The 18,463-nt window shown below is 39.0% G+C and overlaps 1 protein-coding gene and 1 pseudogene across 1 annotated transcript; both read right to left on the minus strand.

Moving 5' to 3' along the window:
* Positions 1 to 7,011, minus strand: LOC139781557 (uncharacterized; annotated as a pseudogene).
* A 3,827-nt stretch (positions 7,012 to 10,838) lies between these two features.
* LOC139781568 (uncharacterized) lies at positions 10,839 to 14,656 on the minus strand. The gene is made up of 6 exons (XM_071720409.1): positions 13,432 to 14,656; positions 12,810 to 13,312; positions 12,423 to 12,731; positions 12,050 to 12,236; positions 11,851 to 11,985; positions 10,839 to 11,738 (listed from the first exon to the last, which is right to left on the minus strand). The coding sequence occupies exons 1-6, from the start codon at positions 13,544 to 13,546 to the stop codon at positions 11,587 to 11,589; spliced, it is 1,401 nt and encodes a 466-aa protein (XP_071576510.1). The 5' UTR covers positions 13,547 to 14,656; the 3' UTR covers positions 10,839 to 11,586.
* Positions 14,657 to 18,463: the final 3,807 nt, after the last annotated feature.

Genomic DNA, 18,463 nt, shown 5'->3' on the forward strand with positions numbered 1-18,463 from the left:
TATAGTTACTAACGGAGATTTTATTGAATGTATTTTAAGTTGGTTACATTGCAAATTAAGAATGGAAGTCGAACTTTAAGGACAAGTTGGTATCGCGACGCTCTAGAGAGAGCGATTAATCGATTAATAGATTAATCACCACGCGATGACGGGTACTTGCTCGGTTTCTCACAAGTTCGATTCATCGAACTTGCATTTCGTAGTCCAGTGTTGGGCCCGCATTCTGTTATCGAGACCCGGGACTGCTTCGGGGGCCCCTTTGATTGGACGGCGCTACCGCCATGGGGTTTCTCACGGGACGAGGCGTCGAGGTAGAATTGAAAAATTGATATAATGAGACAGATTATCCAATTGAAAATTATATCTCCTTAGTTTGTTTCGTATTTTTAACTAAATTTCACAGCTTTCCAGCATGTGTGCAGTCTTGATTTCCGGTTAACCTGAAAAAGCACATAAAAAATACAGATTAGTCTCTATCGCGTAAATAATACGTTAATTTTAGTCCAAATTAAATATAGCATTATAATTGAGATGTCTGGTTAATATTAGACGCTGCTCCTAGAAAGTCGTCACAGCGAGAATCTGATTACTAATATGATCTAACATGTTTGTGCAATGACAAACATAAATATTATACGGAAGTTATATTCGTGACATCAAAATCTCAACAAGAATTAGCTTTGATAATTTATTATAGTTCTCAACAATATAATTCTAAATTATATATTTTTTTCGAAAACTTACAGTGTGTGTTCCTCTTCTCCACTATTTTCAAAAGATTCCTCCGCGTTTTCATCGTTTATTGCAGTTTCCGAATTGGCTTCATCATTTTCGCTTCTGTTCAACGAATCGTGATCGCGGTCTTTTTCTGCCATATCCAATTGTTCGTGATCGCCATCTTTATCTGCCAATAGGTCAGTTTCACAGTAGTTGATGGCAACGCTACCGTCAGTAACACCTACTGATAATTAAAAATATAAGTAAAATGTTAACATTATTAAATTATTTCATAAGAATTTGGTATATATTACCTTCTGTTACGTCTGGATGATCATGCACTGCCTTTTTATTACCACATATTCTATTTAATTCGTATATTTTATGGCTTATGTGCGTGCCAACTTGTTGCAATTTGAATTCAATGGCTACTTCGTCATAACCCTTTTCATTGGTTAGCCAATACCGAAGAGTGTCTAATATGCAAATATATTTATTTTGTATATTTGTATAATATATAAGTAAATGGATCATAATAAAAATATACAAATAAATAAAACGCAGGTTGCACCTTTTTTACTTATAGTTGTAACAAGAATTTTTAGGACTGCATTTTATATTTATGATCTTATTAATAAGCGTATTAATATTATGTACAATATGTATACTAAAAAAATTATGAAAAAGATTATATTACCTCTTACAGCCAATAATTTAGCTGGATCAAGTTTTGGTCGGGGTTCTTTCTTCGTTTTGTTTTTTATCCTATTGGACTGTGTCCCTGTCACCGAACTGCATTTTAACACGGCTGTTCCAAAAACAGCAATTGCCATGTTTTTTTACGAACATTGCACTTGACTTACTGATTGCAGCAATGCTATCATATTGACAGTTTGTTATCCAAACGTCGTGACCGAAATACATCTAAACAAATACAATAAACATAAAAATATGTTAATGGATTACCAGATAAAGTTTACTGAATATAGATGTTGACAAAAAGGCATTGTTAAAGTACCAAATTTTTTTCTGCACTTCTGTACCCTACGGGTAGTTCACCGGGATTCGTATGTCCCTTCTCAGCATTTTTTTGCATAAATCTGCTACGATAGCTGCAATGTATACATATATACAAATAGAACATGAAAGGCATACATTCTTTTTATCACTAAAATAATAAACAATCTAGTATATGAATTTACCTTTTAGTTCGCCAAAATTGTCTATTACATGTTTCTGCAAGGACACATTTAATTGCATTACGTCATTTAAGACGTTTTTCTTATCTTTAATGTTTTTCTTCAATTTATTGTTTTCCGAGCGCAGTAAATCATTTTGGGATTTGAAATCGCGTATCTAAATATTTGAAACGGTAAATGATCCAATTTCGCAATAGTCATGATTAAATCGTAAATAAAATATCTAATAATTTACCTGTTTCTTTAAATCTTCGACATGCAATTGATTTTCCTTTATTGTATTATTCTTATCAATCACTTTAAAACCCGTTACTTTCGTAGTCTCGTTACATTTGTTTGTCTGTCACAAAAAAACATACAAACATAAGAATATAAACGTAAATGTACGCGATATCTCTCATTTTAAATAATACACGCAGATATCTCAAGAACTATGCAAGTAGTCTAATCGGCAAAAGATTTAAGCTGGAATAAATTGTTATCTGACCATTTTTTCTGTCAACCTTTTAATCTTGACATTACAAGTAACATACTTTTTTACCTCAAGCAAGGTGTGCTAGAAGTAGGAAAAATATTTAAATGTGCGACTTTTTAGATTATTCTAATATATCGCATCGTATCGCTCGGATCAGAAAATATATCAAATAAAAGTTGTGCATAATTGCATTGTCATTTTGCAAACTTGTATTGCATATTTTAGAGAAAAATTGAGCCGATTTTCAACTTTATCATCAGTTTTTAATGATTTTACTCGTTTTTTTACATTTTACAATATTAAATATTTGTGTTTGTTTTTAATTTTGTAAGTTAACTATTCGATGTAAAATTAAGTTGCAACTTAAGTAAGTTACAAATCAACTTTTGTAGACAATGCAATTATGCACAATTATTATTTGACACATTCTTCGACCCGAGCGATATGATATATGCGATATATTAATTATAAAGTAAAAAGTCGAACCTTTAAACAATTTTCCTATCTCTAGCATACGTAGCTTGAGGTAAAAACCTTAATATATAGTTTTTTAGTGCTAAAATAGTTAGCAAAAAGAGGAGATTAAGACATGCAGGACTCCTGATGACCTTAATAATCACACAATAGTCCTGTATAAGGTTATCTTCAAGGAGCTTAAAAAATTTCGAATTGTAAAATATAGTCACCAAAAAATCTAAAAAAAAAAAAAAAACATTTTTTACTCGAAAGAGAAATTATACTGGTAATGACACTTGCTATCGGAATAAAGCCAAATCCGATCTAAAGAATGACACATGGGGTCTAAAAAACCCCAGCATGAAAAATGTCGCCTTACTTATTGATTTTTTTATATTTAGTTATGAAAATTATTTTCAATGTTGTTCAAGGCTTAGAAAAGAGAATAAAATGCTTATATTGTTAAAATTTCAATTTCAACATAGTATAAAAAATTAAGATCGCCAACAGTTAAAATATTGGCTCCAAAATCAAAAAAATAAAAAATAATAAATAAATAAATATGAGCTCCATTTTTGGCAGGAACATTTGAAAATATATCATTCTAAAGGGTCTGGGGTCCGCTGGACCCCGGGTGGCATTTAAGGGTTAAAGTTGGTTTCAGAGCGTATTCACGACAAAATTTTTTGTTGTTGATCGTTTGATTTTTGTCGTTTTCTGCAGTTTACATTTCGATCACTTTTAGCTTTTAGCTGGTATTGTATAGCCAATACATCCTTGAAGATATTCGCGAGTATTATATAAAATGGGATAGTTTATTACGTATATATACACTACCATCGCGAGAAGGGTTTTTTGATAGTTTTAAAAAAATGTTTTTTCTAATTTAATGACGCGATTCATAAACACACGATTGTAGTGATATTTATTGTATATAAATATATATTAATTAAATTAGAAAAAACATTTTTTAAAAACAATATACAGTGTTGCGAGAAGAACCGATTGTTCTGTCATATCAGACACTATACATACATATATATATATATATATATATATATATATTGTGACGTTGCAGTTTCGCTGCATCGTTGCAGCGCCCCGCAGCCGTCACAAGGCGCGGGTTTCGCGACCTTTTTCACGCCCGAGGACGGTTCAACGAATCGATGCGAGATCTCCAGGGGCATATTGTAATCGCGTTGCATTTACTGATCCCTTTTATTTTATTTTGTATCATTTGCGTGGCGCCTCACCGAGCCGAAGACCGGAGTTTCCTGAGAGGATGCAGAGGATCGCGGAAAACGGAGTCGACGGAAAGGACAGAGGCGAGAAATCGGACGACGGAAAGCGGATCGAAGCGACAGCTCGCGGGCCGCCGAGAGCGACGGAGCGCGGGAAGACACACGCACGGCGCGTGACACAGCGGCGGGCGGATCCGTGATGGCAGGGCCCCGGGACGCCGGGGCAAAATCAGCTCACCTGCCCTCCTCGCACTACTGACCGGATGCCGGAATGGTTGGCCACCGTTTCCGGACCGAAAAAGGAGGAAAACGGAGGCAATCCCGTCCCGTCCGCTGCCGGAAAGGATCCCGAAAATCGCCGCGCGAACGAAGGGCCGTTTAGCGCCCTGCGGAAAGCCGTAATTCACGGCCCTACGCAAGAATCCACCGCGAGCCTGCGAGCTCACCCCTCATTGGTTCGCGCTCCAACGTCGCGGGGCCGCGTACGCCCGGGGTGGGGCGCGCTATCGATTCCGCCATCGAACGAAATTTTGGGAGAATTCTTGGATCGTCCTCGGTAGCCGACGCGCGTAAAAGTTCCATCGCGATATCGCGCTCTTCGCCCTTGAGTAGCACTTCGAGGTTTCGTACGACTCCTGGCAACTACCTTCTCGACCCTTGGGACGACGGCGAGGATCCTCGGGAGAGAATCGACCAACGGTGAGGTTGCTTCGGTAATATTCGATGTAAAGCCACGACACCGCTCCCCGGGTCGCGCTCTCGCTCGGGAATATTCGCGATAATTAGCGTGTTCGCCGACCAGGCATGTCTAGCGATCGATAGCGAGAGCGAGGGGCACCGGAATGGTCTCGTGGCCGTGGGATCGCGACCGAAATTCGCCGACTCCTGGAGATCGTGATAGGCGCGTTAATGGCGACTTTCGATGTCGTGAATACGCCGTTCCTCGCGACCTTCGTGTTCGTGACCGCGGATTTCATGGTGCGTAGTAATTCGTCCGGTCTTGGATTCCACGCACGACCTTAATGGCGTGAGAATATTCGCTGCGTTCGGTTGCGTCTCGCGTTGGGAATAATTGCGTTCAATCATCTGCGTTAGAATAGTATTGGCGTTGAAATGTCGTTCGCGTCGACATGTTACTTGCGTTGTGATATCGTGTCGACTGACTTTCTCGCGTTAGAAAATCATTCGCGTTATTAATTGCGGTAGAATATTGCTCGCGTTGCCTGATTAGTTACGTTAAGCCATTATTGGCATTCGGATATTACTTGCGTTTACCTCTTACTCGCGGTAATTCCGTAATCTTTCTCGCGTTAATTCGAGTATTTTGCGTTATGCTGAGTATCTCGGCGTATCATTTTTCGCGTTGAACTGTCGCTGGCGATCGCGTGTGTTGCGTTCGATCAGGATTACTTGTGTTAGTCTCAATTCCCTGCGTTAGGATAAATCGGTAATTTCGCGTTAGTTATAGTATTGCTCGCGGTAATCCCGCTTATTTCCTCGCGTCCGTTTAGTATTTCGCGTTACGTTGAGCGCCTCGGCGCCTTATTCCTCGCGTTAGGATATCCTTGGCGATATCACATGTTGCGTTCGTTCCGTCTTGCGTTGGGGACGTTACTCGCGTCACGTTCGTTCTCTGCGTTAGATTCCAACTATTATTCGCGTTAGAGTAAGGTTATTACTTGCGTTAGATTAAGATTATTACGTGCGTTAGATTAAGATTATTACTTGCGTTAGGTTAAGATTCTTCCGGCGACAGAATCCCTGCACGGGTTTGAACCTGGCGTTCACGCGTTCTGAGCGTGGCGCACTATCATTTCGCGGCATTTCATGTATTATTTCGTTTATTCCAGTTACGCCGTATTCGGTCGTAATTTGACCGCTACTCTATATTAATTGTCCGCGTAATCTTCTGCTATTATTATCTGTGAACTTCTATAATCTCGGTGATTTAGAAATTTAGTTCTCTTCTCGCGTTATTTCGCTTACTAACGGCGCATTCCGCGCGTCTACTGAGTTAACGTCATTCTCCGTTTATTTCTGGCGTCCGCGTTATCATATTTTGTATTCAAAATTTGACGCCCGCGTTATCTACCACCTGCTACTTGCTTTTAATTTGGAAAGCCAAATTGGCATTTACTGTTTCATCCGAGAATTACTACAGAATAAATGTTATCTTTTATTTGTTAATCGCTTGAGTTCGTGATCTTAATTATTTTGCGTCACCCCGCCAAGTACCGCGCTGCCCTCCATCAACCCCGCCCTGCTATTAGGTCGAGCTAGCCATTCCCTCGCACACCGACCTATTTCGTTTTGCGTCTCGTTTTTGGTTTCTCGCGACTTCGTGGACGCGAATTCACGCGTCTGGCGCCCAACATTAAAATCGTTTCGCGGAGTGTCGGAGGTGCGAGAGAATCACCGGAGAGGCCTATCATCCCGCTCTCCTTTCCCCTTTTGATCCGGCACACGCCCCGGACCGCTCCGGGAGTGAAAAAGTCGTGACAATATATATATATATATATATATATGTATAGTGTCTGAGATGACAGAACAATCGGTATATTGTTTTAAATGATCTGAAAAAAATAGTGTAAGCTAGAAAAGTGTGGGTAACTTACGGTAATGTTCTTTTTTTTCATTGATACAGCGGGTTTTGTTGCAGCAGGAACTTTCTGTGGAATAAACATATAACATTTAATATAAAAGTTATTTTGGATCAGAAAAGAATTTAAGGATGTATAGGTCGTACAGTCCTTGCTAAAAGTTAAATTTTCAATAAAAGAAGACTTTGCATGTATGTCAAACAACTCAACATTTTTTATATGTTAGAAGGTAATACCGTTAACAGTTTCAGTATGATTTTTTATTATTTAAATAATTAGTATTGTTTAAACAATTAAAAAAATTGTTTTGTTGCAAAAAATTTTAAAACTTAAAATACAATATCAATGATGTATGTTTTACGCATAAAAAAAGTTTAAGAAATATCTTAATAGTTTATTTATATTTTATTTATATTTACAGCAAAAATGTCGATTCTCTATAAGGGATAATGTTAATTTTATCAACTTTAAACTTAAATAACTCTTAAATAACTTCAAAATTTTACAGAGTATTTTTAATTTAATTTAGAAACAATTTACAGCACTTTCTGAATATATTTGAAATACAATTAAAGTAACTTAAATCGACTGTAACTGGCAATATATAACGTCTTTCCGATATGAACATAGAAAAAACTGTGAGCCAACTCACTTTGTCGGATTCACACAGCACTTTTTTTCGGATCAAATCGAGACATTATTAATTTCGACCATCACTTTTGGTCAGTTGATGTAATTTCTAAGTTGAATAGTTTAAAATTTTATTGCGAAAAAATATTACCCCAGCCAGGGTTTGAAATACCTCCAATACATCCTTAACTACAATAACTTTTAAACTAGTAAGAGAATTGTGCTTGAAGACAATACGATAAGCAACAATAACTGAATAACAGAGAAAAACGTAAGTCGTGACAAGCTATTGTACGCGGTCATTAATGCTTCTTATCTGAGATAGTGCAATTCTATAGTGCACGTTACATGCACTATAGAAATCTCAGATTCAGGTGAGAAGACATTAATGACCGCGTGGTACATACATAGTCTTTTACGACTTAGAGCCTTTGCACAAGACTCTCGTATAGTAACGTAGCGTAACGTAACGTGCAGTTTCAACGCATAAGAAACGTATCGGTTACGGCGTTATACGTGAGAGACTGCATGAGAGAATCAATCTCGATCCGAGGCATTTATTAAGTATGAGCATATAACGCCGTAACCGATACGTTTCTTGTGCGTTGACCCATGTTACGTTATAATACTACGCTATCACACGAGTCTTGTGCGGAAACTCTTACATTTGTCTCTGCTTAATTTGTCCACAACTACAATAGACTTCACTTACGTGTCTCTCTGCTTCCTTTGCGAACTCGATCCGGGCTGGATTCAATGATTTTATTATAACTAATATCACGACTATCACGACACGACTAACAACCATCGCCCAACGGCATCAACAATTGCGAAACGCAATTTTCGTGTTGTGGCGCCTTCGCTTTTGTGGTGCATAGCATTGATTGGTTGATCAGAAAATTTTTATAAAATGGTAACATTGGTAAAATGGAAACATTGGGCGCGTTCAGCAGACAAAACAGACCAGTGAACGCTCAGTAATTCTGTAATATGATTGGTTCTTGCCTTTAGTTCTTCACTGGATCTAAGGCCGGTATTCATAGTCAGATCTTATATTTACGACCGTCTTAAGGTGATCCTAAAGCCAAATTGCCGACAATTGCAGGGAAGGGTCTAGCTTTGCGTAGACTGCACAGAACTTAATTTTTTTTTACACAATTGAAGTATGCACGAAAACACATCGCGCGAGTGTTGATTTCAAGACAAAAATCGACAAAAATACAAAAATACATTTCATAAATAATGAACTCTAGTCTGGCACTGTAAGGAGACATGAGAGGTGTAGCATAAGTGGGAGATGGCAACATCGCCGGTGAAATACCACTACTTTCATCGTTTCCTTACTTACTCGGTTAGGCGGAGCGCGTGCCCCGAGGGCTTCGTGCCCCGGCGGTCACGGTGTTCTAGAGCCAAGCGTGTCAGAGTGGCGTGAGGCCTCGCGGCCAATCGCCGTTAATACTCCCGCGTGATCCGATTCGAGGACACTGCCAGGCGGGGAGTTTGACTGGGGCGGTACATCTGTCAAAGAATAACGCAGGTGTCCTCATTTCATAAATACATTTCATAAATAATGTATTTTTGTAATTGTTTTCGATTTTTGTCTTGAAATCAACACTCGCGCGATGTGTTTTCGTGCATACTTCAATTGTGTAAAAAAAATTAAGTTCTGTGCAGTCTACGCAAAGCTAGACCCTTCCCTGCAATTGTCGGTAATTTGGCTTTAGGATCACCTTAAGTAATTACAATCTTAAGATGTCATTAACCAATCACAAAGTCGTATTAGCATTTTAAGACATTACTTAAGACGGTCTTAAAATAAGAAGCGACTATGAATATCGGCCTAAAGGCTTTCGCACACGAATTGCCATAATAATCATAAACATAAAACGTAAACATATAAGCTGAAGAACCAATCAGTATATTGTTATTGCTTTAACTTTATGTATTCTAGAAGACGATAAAAATGAGCCGTAAGCAGAAGTAAGTAAGATAAGATTTCAACCGGTTGAAATCGTACTTACTTCTGCTTATGGCCAACTGTATTATCATTTCTATCGTCTTCTAGAATACATAAAGTTAAAGCAATATACTGATTGGTTCTTCAGCTTATATTTACGTTTTACGTTTATAGTTATGGCAATTCGTTAGATCCAGTGAAAAACTAAAGCCGGTTTTACAATACGAAAAGTGTGTGTGTCCTGCTTAAGCGCTTACATATATCGTAGTCGTGAACGTTAATTAAGCAGAGATAAACGTAAGTGCTGGTCTACAACCTTAATTACTTTAAAGAACATTTTAAGCTCTAAGCCGTAAGAAATTGACCAATCACAATGAAATGTGAGGAGAATACTCGATTGTGATTGGTCAATTTCTTACGGCTTAGACCTCGGCCCTAGGGACTGATATTTTCCGCGTAACGCGTATCGCGTAAGGCCCGGTCTATAATCAGTCGTATGTCGGAGTCGGATGTCGCAACGTAGCCGATGGTCCAATGAGGAAAATTCGTTTCCGAAAAAGAAATTCTCTCATTGGACCATCGGCTACGTTGCGACATTCGACTCCGACATACGACTCATTGTAGACCGGGCCTAACCAATCACAAGTATGAATATACGTAACAGAAAATGCGAAACGTCTCTGATTGGTTACGCGATACGCGTTACGCGGAAAATAACAGTCCATGGGGCCGGGGCTCTAGAGCTTAAATATCCTTTAAAGCAAGGTTGTAGACCAGCACTAAGTCGTCGTAAGTCGTAAAAGGCTATTGTATGTACATACATATGTATACAATAGCTTATCTCACGATTTACGTTTTCCTCTGCGTTATTTTACGTCCATGACCACGACAAACGTCTCGTTCTCTGCCATCGGATTTTTCATTGAGCGCGTTCAGCAAACACAACTGTTGAGTTTGTCTTATCAACACTCTGCGTTGATTTGTTGGTTCTAAAAGAGCCAATCACGTTCGATTGCTACTGAGCGGCTTGGTCTGCTGAACGCGACCATTGTGCATCAAAGTCATCATCATTGCTCATCACATCGGCCGCATTCAGGAAACTTGTACAACAGTTGAGTGAGCGGTCAGTGATTCTTTAAAATGATTGGTTCTTACCTTTGGTTCTTCTCTGGATCTAAGTTGGTTCTTACCTTTAGTTCTTCTCTGGATCTAAGTGTAAGAACCAATCATAATGCGCTCACTCAACAGTTGTGTTTCCTGAACGCGATCATCGTTGCTCAACGCAACGTATCGTAGACGCTCGTCGTTGCGCGGTTGCGCTGCCGCGCATAGCCGCGCGATATCGCGAGGCGAGGTGCGACAACGCGCGCATACGCGCGTACGCACGAAGGCGTGCCTATGAATCTAAAATCGTAAAACTCGTGCGTTCGCGTAAAAGAGTCATCACAAACAATGCGTTTCACTTCGCGTGTACTTGTATCTTTCTGGATTCTTTTTATATATAAAGATTCGATGTGCAATACAAAAACTTTGTAATATGTAGGAAGGAAGGAAACGATGATATTCTCTGGGTCAAAGAAATTATCTCTCTCTATTTATACATATAACAGTTAAGACAATCATATGAAATAAAACACAACTAGTTTTGTTGCAAGTTTGTTTATCAATTACTACGTTTACGCGAGCGTTACTTCTGTAGTAACTTACGATAATTTACTCGTTTACGCGGAGTAAATTATCGTAAGTTACTACAAAATCCTGTTTACGCGAAGGAAAATCCCGTTTACGCGAAGGAATTATCGTAAGTTAATACAGAAGTAACGCTCGCGTAAACGTAGTAAATGCCATGATTATTAAATCCTAAAGCTTGTAAAAGCAATTATATTCAATTAAATGTTCATTTTTCGTTATTTATTTAGTAAAATAACAATGATTTCTCGCAAAAATGTCTTATTAATAATAAGAAAACAAAATAGCGATGCTAAAGCTTTTATTAAAATGAATATTAATACTCTTAAAGTAGTTTCAATAAATATAATGAAACTCTAACTATACATCTTTCATCTTGGACAACAATAGTTACAATCTGGAAAATACTGCAACAATTTCTATTTTTATTTAAGTGCACCATATGCAGAGGTTGATTTGACTAGCTAATTGTAACCATGCCTCTTATTTATCTTCTATTATTCGTACCCAAGAGTTGTGAAATATTAGTAAAATATCTTTTACTGGGCGCGATACAAGCATCAAATTCAACATAATTAATTATAAGTAAGACATTACTGAACGCATTTTCTATCCATTTCATCTATGCGGATTCCTGACCAGTAGTTAAAAGATGCAGAGCTTTCCGAAGATTCATTACAGAAGTAGCTACATCATCATAATCCAATGTACTGCTTGCCCATTTGATCATTTTTTGAACCTTGCTAATTTGTTCAACCGTCAACTTGGCACCACCTACAAAATTGTATTGTGTTCGAAATAAAATGATTATTTCACATTTTTGTGTTCCCAGACTTATTCATTTTATCTCATTTGCGAATATATCAATTTACATTACAGGACTTACTTTCTGTTTTATACCCATCATCTTCTGATTCAAACCACTGCGTTCTTGTAGTTGGCAGATTTGCAGGAACAGACGGAATGTCTAGCAAAGTATTATCCTTAGGACTTCCAAGATTTACACTTGATTCAGGCTCATCTGATGGTCATAAAATGTTCATTAAAATTTGACAAATTTGTGAGGATAAACACCCAATATTTACCATCGTTGTCATTCGACGCATTAATAGAAGTACTATCATCATCTGCTTCTTTCATTGGCCCTGGCACCAGAGTTTCTCCATTTGTGAAACAATTGTTGAGATAAGCTGCTTTCCATTGAGCGTACTTCCGATTTTGTGCCACTTCCACGCTCAATTCTCCAAACAGCGTCAACACATCGTACAATATCTAAGCGGTATAAAAGCTCTGAAGTACATTCTTGGAAAAATTTCGTGCCCCTTCCTCTTCGTGCTATAATAAAAAAAGTAAGTCATTAATATAATAAATATAAACATCAATTATACATATGTAAATATAATCAATTATGTATATGTGTAATTTACCTGAATCAGCAGGCCAGCAGCAGCGGCGTTACTCGAAGGGGGCCGGCAGCAGCGGCGATACTCGAAAAGAGCCAGCAGCAGTAACGATACTCAAAGGGCCGACAGAAACAGAGGTACTCGAAGGGCCGGCAGCAGTGGAGATACTAGAAGGATTGGCTGCAGCAGCAGCACTCGAAGGGCCGGCAGCAGCAGCAGTACTCGAAGAGCCGGCAGCAGTAGCGGTACGCGAAGAGCCGGCAGCAGTAGCGGTACGCGAAGGGCCGGCAACAGTGGCGGTATTTGAAGGGCTAGCAACAATGCCAGTAGTGTCCGGAGGGACGGAAATATCTGAAGAACATATCTAAAATATTTTTAATATATATATATTAAAAATTATTAAAATAAAATAAACATATTATAAATATGCATTTATACTTACGTCATCTTCTTTAGCTTCGTAAATCGTTTTCTTTTGGGAAATCCTTTTTTCCGAGCAACAATGCGACGAGCGACGATGCGCATTAATAGAAGTACTATCATCATCTGCTTCTTTCATTGGCCCTGGCACCGGAGTTTCTCCATTTGTGAAACAATTGTTGAGATAAGCTGCTTTCCATTGAACGTACTTCCGATTTTGTACCGCTTCCACGCTCAATTCTCCAAACAGCGTCAACACTTCGTACAATATCTGAGCGGTATAAAAGCTCTGTAGTACATTCTTGGAAAAATTTGCAGCCCTATCGTTCTTATCGGCATATAAAAAGAGCTTCAGGGCCCAATTTTCTAAATGCGATTGAGCGGCCACATAGTTAGTAATAACTTCGTTGTCATGCAGTTCTTTCTTCGTTGCTTCCAACCAGTCCGTCAACTTTAGTAGAAAATTAGTCTCCGCCGATGTCTTGGTGGACAATTTCAATTCAGTTTGAAGAGCATACAGGCGACCTGTTTTTTGTATGTAAATTATATATATATATATATATATATATATATATATATATAATTAACTCTTTGTCTCTCTTAGAAATCTTTAGAATCATGATTTAGAATGTATATGTACTTACACCAATAACTGACAACGTTATCTCGCTGGTCGTGCTTCAACGCGACTGTTAAATATTTCTGTATAGATTTCAGAGGATTCGGGACTTGCGGCAAATCGGATCCTGCCAGTGCCATTGGAATAAGAAATATCAAAGATACACCGTTAAGAAATTATCTTTTCTCAATAGACCGCTTTTCGGATATATCCACACTAATATATCTCAATGCACGAAGAATGAATTATTGGCCTGTATTATTAGTCGACTTCTTAACATCTTAACAACACTTAACGGCAAGACGATTTCTTATCGTCAAAATAATCAATCTGTACGTCAATTGCGGTACTACACTTGTCCTTCGAAATACATTGCAGTATTTTCATACATATCAACGGCACAGTTGTATTTTATTATCAGAGAGAGAGAGGCCTGTACATATACATCATCACTATATCTATCACGCGGCGACGGTCACGAACGACTGTCATTATTTCTAGGTTATAATAGATGCTTTCCATTTACATCAAAACTCAGATAATTCTTACTTGTGACGTCATTCTGTCTTTATCATTCATTAATTGCCAAAAAGGATAGAACGACGTCACAAATGAGAATTATCTGAGTTTTGATGTAAATGGAAAGTACCTAATATAACTGACTGACAGCGCGCTGTCCGCGCGAACGCACTGAGCGACGAGCGCACACGTACGCGTATATGCTGTCTCTTTTTAGTGTAGCAACACTGTCATGGAGGGGACCCGGGGGAACGCTCGACATGTTCTCAAATGCCATCTATCGAGGAAAAAAGCAACTGTACGGCGACGACGACGACGATGACGTATCTTAATTGTAAAATTTACCATTTCAGACTTTGCATCGTAATATCTCCGCTCGTAGGGCACGTAGCGGAAAAATAAAAACACTCTTATTTGTAAATCGACCCAAGCTATCGATCAAGCCTACTTAGAACTTGATCCGTTCACTCGTTATTAAGATCTCAAAATCTCGGGTACTCGCAACTCGTGCGTTCGCGTAAAAGAGTCACGGTGCGTCTCGCTTCGCGTGTACTTGGCGCGAGACACTACCGTGTCTCTTGATACTGAACTATAATTACGTCCGTTTGTCGTTTATTGCAATGCATTATGTATTTGTTACAGAAACGTGTTGAAGAAAACACGACGATATTTAAATCGTGCTCAAGAAATTATAGATCTTACGTACGGTCCATGGAACGAGGTTTACCGTGAAATTGCCGTGAAAAAGGAGATTCTTTCCTTTATTTTAAAAAATTTCAACGTCTGATATTTGTGTGAACAATCTGTAATGTTTAACAGATAAATGAATAAAAAAATATTGGAAAGCGCGTTTGCGCGCCTTTCCATATATTTCTTGAATGTATAAAGAACAATTATATCATTCACTTTTTTATTGTATACATTTCTCTTATGTATTTTTAATATGTTATTTATAATCTATTTATCAAATAAGGATGACCAAATAACTGTGTCTTTTAAGACATAAAATCATATATATATATATATATATATTTTATAAATTTTATTTAACTATATAATTGGAATTTGATTAAATGTTTTTAGTATTATAAAATGCGCAAATAATTTTTTTTTATCTTTATTAAGACGCTATGTTTTTCAAAAAGACAGTCTAAATTTTATTTGTTTAATTTTATATGTGTAAAGTACACGTAGCTGTTTTGTTAACAGTATCATTTTGCATTTAATTTCCTTCATCATCGTTTTCAGTTGAATTATGGTGCGAACAATCAAACACTGCATAATTACCTTCCTGCATGGCAATATGAGATAAGAAGGTAGTTTGACATACAGACCTCTTAATTGGATCATTGACAGATAACTTGTTATTACATAATTATTAAAAATGCTGCGACCAGATGTTGTCGAAAAAAGTTGTTGCATCTCGCGAAAGGGTCTGGCAATCAGTTGTAAAATTGCACGTGCAAAAAAAAATTTGCACGTTGAAAAATATCAGTGGCTAATCCTTCAAGTCACTTTTATTTTTGTTAAATGTAAAATTAATTTAAATTTCTGCCTAGTTAATTTCAACGTTCTGCCTAATTAATTAAACAATTGATATTATGTCTATGAAATTGGAGCTCAGTAAACACGTACCGAGCATCAGTTACATAACAGTATAAACAATATCCGTACAAAATTAACTTTTTCAAAAAAAGGTAAAAAAATGCGCCAAGTACACGCATAGTAGTATATATGTATTATGTTGTTACCTCGAAAAAAACAAAGTGCTAGTATTATACCTCGAAATAACATCCTGTACATACTGTTTATAAAATGCGTAATACTACAAAAGGCGTGATATCTGTACAAAATTACCTTTTTTAAAAAAAAGGTAAAGAAAGGCGCCAAGTACACGCATAGTAGTGTATATGTTGTTACCTCGAAAAAAAACAGTGGTAATATTATACCTCAAAAAAATCTAAGTAACAAGTGGTAGACGTATAATCTTTGTATCTCGAAAAATCTCGAAAAAACCTAAGCAGTAGCATTTTTATTTCCAAAAAATTATAACTCAAGTGATACACATCACAAAATTACGTTACCTTATCAAAGATGAGTCGCGCTTAAAGTGATCTATTACAATTACAAAAAAGAAATGATATCTCTTTTTAAATTACAGCGCCAATTACAGAGAGAACATACACTGAGAAAAAAATTTGTCAATCCCAAGAAATATGTAGTCCGATACGTTCAACTAAACATTTTAGTTACTTAACTAAACATTAGGTGAATTAATTAATTCTTGATTAAGGAAACGAAATAAATTGTTGAAACAACTAATATTTAGTTAACTAACTAAAATGTTTAGTTGAACGTATCGGACTAAATATTTCTTGGGATTAACAATTTTTTTTTCTCAGTGTATTTTTCGAGATACAAAGATTACGTCTACCTCTTGTTACTTAGGTTTTTTCGTGGTATAATATTACCACTGTTTTTTTTTCGAGTTTAAATACAAAGTTTATTTTCAATAGAATAAAAGATTGAATCATGAAGAATTACAGAGGTAACAGTAGAAAACATAATGGAGTTCCTCCGTAGCCCTCGGCGGGGGAACAGGTGGATAAATGGTAGCAGAGTGAAAGGAGATGAAGGGAGAGATTGAGAGGTGAGGAAGGTGTTGATTGAAGGGGGTGGATAAGGGAGACGGGAGAATGGAGGCGAAGCGGAAGGTGGTCTGGAGGAGACGGGAATCGTTGGTAAAGTGGCACGTAGAAAGTGAGGTTAGGGAGAAGGGCGGGATTGAAGGAATGGAGGTAGCAGCCCAGGTTACACAACGAGGGAGCTGAGCGAGTTGGCAGCAGGGAGTATCGATCGGGCGATCGATCGATCTGTCGCGAGACAGAGGGATTGTCGATGGTGGCGCGGCAGGTATGGAACGGAGCAGGGAGGCGTCGCGACAGATCGATGGATCGAATGACCGAAGAGGCCGGACAGATAGACAGGTGATGGAAAGAGAAGGAGAGAAACGACGGAGTGGTAGAACGAGGAAGGAGAAGAGGTGACGAGCGTGCGTGAGCTGGACTTTGGAGGCAAGGAGAAAGGAGCTAGGGGAGTAGATTAAGGGGGAAGATGGACGAGGATAAAGCGGTGGAGGCGAGGGTATGGATACTGGCGAGGACGAGGGACATAGGAAGAAAGGTGAGTAAGAGGTAGGCGGGAGGAGCGGGGACGGATCAGGGGGGAGGGAAGGCGGCGAGCGGGGGGAGGGAGAGAGAAGGAGGGAGGGGAGGAGAGCAGTGGCAGAAGGGAGGGAAGCGGAGAAAGGACAGAAGCAAGGGAGGCGGAGGGAGATGGTTGGAGTAAAGAGGAGGGGAGGGGAAAGGAAGTGGGTTTTTGTTTCAGAGCGAAGACAGAATAGGAAGGAGGGAAGGTGGCGAGCGGGAGGAGAGAGAGAGAGGAAAGGAGGGGGAGAGAGCAGTGGCAGAAAGAAGGGAAGCGGAGAAATGGCTGAAGCAAGGAAGGCGGAAGGAGATGGAGGAATAAAGGACGAAGGGAGGGGAAATAATACATACAAGGTTGGCACCGCTTGTCGTTGGGAAATAGGCGGGATCGATGGAGCGATAGATCGATAGTCGAAGGAGAGAGGGAAATGCGAGACGAAGGCACGTGGCAGGTAGTAAGATAGCAGTGCGAGCGAAGGTAAGTGAGAGGAGACGGAAAAGTAATCTGCAGCCAAGGAAAAGAAGCAAAAAAAGAGAAAGAGGGGAAGGAAGAGAGAGAAGGAATTAGCGAGGAAAAGAGGAGAGAAGTAAGTAAGTAAGGGTGGAATTAGGCAGGTACACGTAAGGGGGGTAGAAGGAAGGAGAGAGAATAAGAGGGGGAGTCAAGAGATAGAAGTAAGGTAGTGAGAGTAAGAAAGGGTGTATAGGAGAATTGGTTACAGATCACCCAGGATTACCCAGGATAGAAGAGGGGAAAATAATAGCGGAGGCGGTGGGAAGGATTGTGGAGGAGAAATCAAAGAAGATGGCGAAGGAAAAGAAGGAGGTGGAGAGAAGGAAGGAGGAGAGGATAGAGGAGTTGGAGGAGAAGGTAAGGAAGATGGTGAAGGAGAAAAAAGAGGTGGATAAAAAGAAGGAGGAGAGGATAGAGGGGCTTGAGGAGAAGGTAAGGAGAATGGAGAGAATGATAGAGAGAATGGAACAAAATGGAGGCAAAAGGAAGAGGGAGGACATCGAAGAGAGTGTGGGGGTGAAGAAGAAATGGTGGGCGGAGGTGGGCGAGAGAAACGAGGATGAACAGAGGAAAAGGAACGTAATCTTAAGGGTGGAGAAGGAGGTATGGGGAGATAAGGGCTCGCACTGGTAGAAGGTGAAGGAGGTATTTACGGAAGGATTAAAGATAAGGGTGACGGTAAGGGAGGTGTTTGTGGTAGGACAGAGAGGAGCTTGGTTAACGCTATTGGTGAAGCTGAAAGACGAAGAGGAGAAATGGCGGGTGATAGAGGCGAGGAGAAAGGAGGGAAATAGGGTAGGAGTGAAGATCGTTGAGGA

The sequence above is a fragment of the Temnothorax nylanderi genome, unplaced genomic scaffold (genome assembly GCF_030848795.1).
Source record: "Temnothorax nylanderi isolate EJ_2023f unplaced genomic scaffold, tnyl_v1.0 TNYL_tig0346_pilon, whole genome shotgun sequence".
NCBI classification, from domain to species: Eukaryota; Metazoa; Arthropoda; class Insecta; order Hymenoptera; family Formicidae; genus Temnothorax; species Temnothorax nylanderi.

Bases quoted from the DNA above. Each gene is read 5' to 3' on its own strand.
- LOC139781568 (XM_071720409.1), bottom strand. From the start codon at position 13,546: ATGGCACTGGCAGGATCCGATTTGCCGCAAGTCCCGAATCCTCTGAAA. The intron at 12,732-12,809 runs GTAAGTATAAAT...AAAATATTTTAG, and splicing joins ACGAAGCTAAAGAAGATGAC to ATATGTTCTTCAGATATTTC. The intron at 12,237-12,422 runs TAACGCCGCTGC...TATACCGCTTAG, and splicing joins TGCTGCCGGCCCCCTTCGAG to ATATTGTACGATGTGTTGAC.